This window comes from Cynara cardunculus (genome assembly GCF_001531365.2).
Source record: "Cynara cardunculus var. scolymus isolate 2C chromosome LG 5, CcrdV1, whole genome shotgun sequence".
NCBI lineage: Eukaryota > Viridiplantae > Streptophyta > Magnoliopsida > Asterales > Asteraceae > Cynara > Cynara cardunculus.
The window spans coordinates 13313307-13320770 of NC_037532.1; the positions used below are offsets into that span (position 1 = coordinate 13313307).

General features: G+C 35.4%; 1 protein-coding gene across 1 annotated transcript; it reads left to right on the forward strand.

Annotated features, from left to right (window-relative positions):
• Nucleotides 1–3731: 3731 nt before the first annotated feature.
• Nucleotides 3732–5126, forward strand: LOC112512838 (protein DETOXIFICATION 53-like). Its single transcript, XM_025118975.1, is given in 1 exon segment — nucleotides 3732–5126. A coding segment is annotated over 1 exon segment (1395 nt).
• Nucleotides 5127–7464: the final 2338 nt, after the last annotated feature.

The following is a 7464-nucleotide window of genomic DNA, read 5'->3' on the forward strand; positions in this document are numbered from 1 at the left end:
GAAGAGCTCCAAAAATTGACTCCCAAGCTTTAGAATTGCCCAACTAGAGAGAGAATGGTGGAGGAGATGGCTTAGTGGGAAGAAATGAGGCAGAAGACCCCAAAATCGAACCTTTTTTGAGCTGATAGGACTTAACACAACTTTTCACATGTAGAAACTAAAGTCATGTAGAAAGTCACCCGCATTCCTAAAAGGTTGCACAAATAATCACCCACACATAAAGTCGCATAGAAAGTTGTATTGATCTTTGTGCGCACGATTTCTCCCCTTTTTCACGCCCGATTCGATCCCCACCCATTCTTGTTAGATTTATATACCAACCCTCTATGAAATAACCAACTAAAATTCCGAATGGGTACTAATAGACTCCAAACAAGGACCTAAAATCACAGGTTTTACAGTATGTTCATGAAAAAAGTTTTTGTAGGCATCATGAATATCACTCTATTTATCATAATAGAGAAATTTTAATGGAGAATACAGTGGAACACATATATCATATAAGTGCTAGCAGAGGTAGATAAGTTTTGAAGTAGTATCAACAAGCATACGATACTCAACTTCTGTACTTGAGCGAGCAATATTAACTATTCGTATTATTGAAGGAGATAAGAGTTGCCAAGTTAGAAACAACGTATATTATCCACGTAGTAGAGTGATAATTAGTAAAATGACAATCAAAATCAGAAATAAGAATAACCTGGAAGCTCCAAGGAGGAAGTAGAGGATGAATAAACCCCATGAAAAAGAGTGCCCATAAGATATTTGAGAAATTAAAGAAAAGCTACGTATACATAGCGACCGGAACATGAAATAGACATCTTTTTAGTGATAATATGAACAACATAAAGCACAATCACAATAACTAATAGTGAGATAGACAAGAGATCCAACAAGCTAACGATATAAAGTTCTATCTGAAAGAGGTACATTGGAACCTGGAGTAAGATGAACTTTATACACCATTAGTGTAAAAGCTATCTTGTTATTACTAATACCGGTTCTAATGATATACACCGAGATGGGGTTTCATATAGACTTCCTCATGGAAGTCACAATTGAGAATGACATTTTTAACATCCATCTGATATGATTAATTGCCAATTATTCTTGTTTTCCATATCTCTCTCCCTACTAGTTCTTGTATAATATTCCTCCTCTTTATAACATGTGTAAAATGTGGGAGTGTGCTTGTTTTTTCTATGATTCAAGTATCAACTAAACTTTTAAAACTTAAATCTCACTATCTTTGTTATGGGATACAGATGTTCGAACCTAATCTCTAAAAAGCTTAACAATTATCGTCATGTTGATTTCTAGGCACATAAAATTATTTTCATCTCTTGCCAACTTTCAAGTACCATAAACTCTAGCCTATCTCATGCTTCCATTCAATTCCTATCAAATCCATATATCTCTTGATGATGCTCTCATCGGCTCTTAACCTGTATCACAATCTATCTCACCAATTGAATCAATGTTGCATTCTGAGTCAAGTCATCCTAAAATTGCACATGAATTGACATTTGTCATTTATCCAATTCTTACTCATAGGGCATCTAATAGGGCTGAGGATTAGATGAAACAATGGCAGTTAGATAAGGAATTAAATACTCTCGCATCTTCAAGAATAGCATTGCTATGCCACTTTGCTATCACTCTACAGACAATCTTTCGATTAAGAGAACTCTTCTTATCCTATTTGGAAAACTGATGTTTGAGGAACTTTAAGCTTTGGATGAAGCTTAGAAGTGGGAGTTTGTTCATTTATGGAAGGTAAGTTGACCGTTGGTTCAAAGTGGGTTCAAATAATGAAAACCCAATTGGTGCCATTGATAAATATAAAGCTTGTTTACTTGGCAAGGGAATTTAATCAGGCTATTATACTGATTTTGAGGAAATTTTGCTATAGTTGCTCATGTTACTTCAGCCTATAGTCTTCTTGCCATTTCTATTGCCTATACATTGAATAAGTTGGCAATTAATAGTCTAGATGGTTGTAAGGCCGCTTCACCAAGAAATTATTACAGACATTAGGCAAAAATCAATAAAGTACAAATATTGTCAAAACAACTGTCTATATATGACCATTTTGTTGGAAGTTTCTAGACAAAAATATTGATATACAATACCTTGTTGACGAAGAAAATTGAGACGTATGATTATTATGTATTTCATAGACATAACCTTCATGATGTACTTTGATGGGTATAGGTAGTGATCATATAGTGTATATATAAGGAGCTTCATAAATGTGTTTCATTAAGTCATGTAAAATGAGTGTGATCATCAAAAATTATGAGAAGTTATTTGTGTACACCTATGGTAGGGTGTAGTGAAGAGCCCCAAACATTAGAGCGAATAACATCAAAGCTGAAACAAGAAGAAATTCATTCACTTGAAATGATAAAAGCATGTCACTTTCCAAGTTGGCAAGGAAAACAAAAAATATGTTCGGTTTTGACATACCTAATTTTCCCCCTAGCAATAAGAAGTTTTTGTCAATCGACTAACAGTGGCTGTCTAACCTAGCATGCTCTCTGTTAATAAACCAACCTCGTGGTTAGGGTGTACAGAAAACTGTCAACCCATGAAACCCGCTCAATCCAACCGCTAACAACCCAATTAAATCCAACCTGCCAATCCATCAACCCGCTAATTAAGAGGGTTAAGATTGGACTAGGCCTAGCTCAACCCGCGAACCTGCTGCTAATATATAATTTTATAAGATTATATATACATACACACATATAAAAAAAATACTAGTCTATTTAGACACATTTATAGCCCAAAGTATATATAGTACATTTTACATTTTGTTTATAACTTTTACACCTCAAAAAATATATGTTATACAATTTAGAACATTACATATATATATATATATATATATATATATAGAGTATATTTCAAATGTAACCATGTTTATTTGTACAACCAATGCAACTCAATTAATTGAGATATTTATAATATTGTTGAGAGTTCATTTATTATGATTTAAATATTTATGGAAGATGAATAATGTTCATTAATTATGATCAATACTTTATATTATGAAATAATCAAAACTTCTATGAAATCACATTTTCATCACATGTCTCTGTAGATCGAATTTTTTTTGTTTAAGATTATTTTTTTCATAAATGAAAAGAACATCTATATTAAGTGGAAGGGACATATTTGAAAAAAAAAACTTGGTTTTCTGTATAGTTTACTAAATAAGTCACTTTTTATATTATTACACTACTATCAAACAATCTTATACAACTGAATCGAATAAGCTATGAATCTCATTAAGCTAATAACAAACAAACACTTATCCAATCAATGCTTAATGATAATCCATTTTAACGAGCAAGCGTGGTATTCAATAAAATAAATAAAAGCATTTACCCTATAACACCAAAGTCAACAAAGGGAAAATGATGTGGCTCCTTTGTCTATACATATAAAAGGCAACAATATGAATAGAGAAGAAGTACAAGATGAAAAGGAGAGAGAAGAGAGATGGGGAGAAGCATAATAATTGATAGATATTTCTTTCTATGCTACAAAATTCATATCTTGTTATTTTTGTTTAAATTTGACAACTCAATATATTAAACATATATGTTGCAAACCAATATATCTCTACTATATATTTTGTTAGTAGTTAATATTTTGTTAAAGCATTTGGTTAAAATTAATTTTGTAATTGAGATAGTAAATAGTAATTTTCATTTTGGTGTTGAATGTAGGTGGTGGAAGAGCTAATATTGCTAGGAACATCAGCATGTCCAGTGGCAACAACCACCTTCCTTGTGTTTTCAAGGTCCATAATCTCAATGCTCTACTTAAGCCACATGGGAAAATCTGAACTAGCAGGAGGAGCTCTAGCCATTGGTTTTGCAAATGTCAGCGGCTTCTCAATCATGAAAGGGCTATGCATGGGAATGGATCCGATTTGTTTTCAAGCCTATGGAGCCAAGAGATTCCCAGTCCTTAGCCAAATTTATCTCAAAACCTTCTTCCTACTTTTGTTCATTTCCATTCCCATTACATTCTTATGGTTAAACATCGAGCCTGTGTTACATGGGCTTGGTCAAGACCGTGTTATCACAAAGGTCGCAGCCACGTACTTAGTGTTCTCTCTCCCAGAACTCCCAGCCCTGGCTCACCTCTTACCTTTGCGTTCCTTTTTGAGGACACAAGGCTTGAACTCACCTGCGACAATTGTCGCCACTTGTGCAACCATCCTACACCTCCCTATTAACTACTTTCTTATCAATTATTTAAAACTAGGGATGAAGGGCATTGCGTTGGCATCAACATGCTTTACATATAACATGAATATTGGATTGGTACTCTATCTTTACAGGTCAAAAGTTGCAATAAAGCCTTGGATCACAATGACCAACATGGTGTCCATTTTAAACGGTTGGGGGCCATTGCTAAGCCTAGCAATCCCGAGTGTTTGTTCAGTGTGTTTAGAGTGGTGGTGGTATGAAATCATTCTTTTTCTTAGTGGATTGCTAGAGAATCCTGAATCTTGTGTAGCAGCAACGGGGATCATAATGCAACTAACAGGCATCATCTATGTGTTGCCATTTTCTTTGAGTTTGAGCATATCGCAGCGTGTAGGGCATGAGTTGGGAGCTGGGCAACCATCTCGTGCACAGTGGGCTGCAACGATTGGGATATCCATTGCTTTTACATATGGACTTGTAATCTTCGTACTATATATTGCTTTCAGAAATGTTCTTGGAATATTATACACTAATGAAACCCAAATCCTTATCTTGCTTTCTAGCACCCTACCAATCATGGGACTCGCTGAAGTGGGAAACGCCCTGCAAACGGCTGCTTGTGGGGTGTTGACAGGTTCAGCCAGACCCAAAGTTGGGGTCAGGATAAACATTGCTGCCTTTTACCTTATAGGGCTTCCTATGTCAATTGTGTTGGCTTTCGTGTTGAAGATGGATTATCAGGGATTATGGCTAGGGTTGGTTGCATCACAGGCTGCTTGTGCATTGTTGATGGTGTATACATTGATAAAAACAGATTGGAGGGAGCAAGCTAAGAGAGCAGAGGAGCTAACTTTGGCTGTGAATAAAGATGATACAGAATCGATAGAACTTGTCTCTTAATGTCAAGTCTCGTATATATTTGCTCCATCCTGGGTTTTTTTTTTTCAGGGAGCTAATGTTTTACTCTTCCTTTTCCAAGTTTTCTTTAAGATCATTTTCGGACATTATTCTTTTCTTTTCTTTTTGGTTTTTGCTAGAAGATTTAATTGGTTTATTTATTCTTGTTAGGAGAGGAAATAGGGAGGAAAAAGGCATCTATTCAAGATTGGATTTTGATCATTCTATATACAAAGCCTTATTAAAATTGCAAAATAGTTGAGAAGATATTTGTTCAGTGAGTCTAGGTCCTTTACTGTCTCTTTATGCCAAACTTGAGTAGCATTTTCGAAGAGTAACCGATAGAAAAAATCCCTCTATGTACTTCATATTATTTCTATAGATAAGCCTTACGTATTCATTTAGAAATTGGCTTCCTTGTGGATAGGATTGTATGCTAATGAATGTAAAGTGGGAGCTCAAGGATTTTGGGGTAATTCAACACGGTATTAAATCACTCTTGAATCCTCCTCCCCTTCTCTACAACGTTTACGGTTACATCTGCCCATCAAGCATGGACGTTGAAATCGTGTGTCAACCACCACCAATGGCCTGTTCCCTAAACGCCTTTCACCAGCCTTTTGCTATTATTATTGGACCAGACTCAAGAGCACAACGACCAAATTCGATAATCTTTATTGAGGAACAAAGGGCTCTTAAATAGACAAAAATACAACAGATTGAACTTGCAAAAAATCGGGAAGAATGAAAAACCTTCTAAGCTCCTAAAACATAAGAACATTCAAACAGAAACATGATGGGAAAATACGCGTCACAATGGTAACAACAATGCGTATATAACTTGTGTTGGACAAAAATTTCTTGGCTCGTATGAACCCATGAGGATGCAAAGAAATTAGGTATACTAGATGCAATCGTAATCAATCTCCACATTAGAAGTAAGCAACAAACAGTAGCACACACGTAACACAGTGATTTTAGCATGGAAACCTCTCAAGGCGAGAGTAAAACCACGAGACCTTAGGCCGCTCAAAGTTTACTATCACCAGTAAACAATACAATAGTCTTCTCTACAGGTAAAACTAGAGGAACACAACAATCATCATTATACTCTTCAAATAAATCATCAACAAGTATGAAACCAAACCATGAAGAAAAGAGGAAGAAATATCACCCAAAACAACTGCAATATGTCGAACATCAAAAGGATGACTTCCCAATCTCCAAAATCGATCTCCATCTTTGAGAATGTAGATAAAGTTGTCGTGATGCTATTGTCAAAATATCAAGACGATCAGACAATTCAAACTCCAAGAATAAGCAAAACGGCCCGACTGCGCTTTTCTCAAATGTTCTCAATTTTGTATGTTGAGGACTTTTACTTTCTTCATGCAAAACCCTAGCATACAAGGCAATAACTTTTATCAGACCACTATTGTTGGGAGATTTTAACTATTCCTCATGGGCTAGAAATAATTAAATAAAACCCAACAAATCTTCCATTTTCTGCCAATGAGGAAGAGTTTGCCATCCCCGCGGATGAGCAACATATCTTGAGGTTTTCCCTTGCTAAGGCATTTGTCAACATATCAGAACCATTATCAAGCAATTCATTTTCAAGAGCTTTTCGGATCTTTTGATACTTCATCTTGATATGTTTTGTTCTTCCATGAAAGGTTGAATGCTTCACAAGACAAATTGTACTTTGATTATCACAAAGGATCACGTAGCATTGTTGCTTGAAACCAAACTTCTTCAAAAAAATATTTTAACCACAATAATTCTTTGCACGCTTTATTTACTCACCCTCGGTTATAGACAATAAAACACATTTTTGAAGTCTTGATTGCCATGATACTGCTCCCCCTTCAAAGGGCTTCAAAGGGCATCAAATATCCAGAAGTGGATCTCATGCTGTCCATATTTCTTTCCATACCAGAACCTATATACCTAACAAGCATTGGCTTTTCATTTCCAAATATTATACCCAATATGGATGCATCTTACAAATATCGGAGAATCCATTTAACTGCTTTCTAATGATTCTTACAAGAATTTGATATAAACTGATTAACAACACGTACTGAATGGGCTATATCACGCCTTGTACATATCATCGCATACATCAAACTCCCAATGGCCGATGTATATGAAACTTTATCCATCTATTCAATCTCTCTCTTTGAAGAGAGGCAATGTTTATTAGTTAGATTAAAGTTGGTAGTTAGGTGTGAACTAACCACTTTAGCTTTATCCATGTTGAATTTGCAAAGCACCTTCTCAATGTATTGCTCTTGTGACATGTGAAGCTTCTTGGCAACCCTATTTTGGGTGATACGTA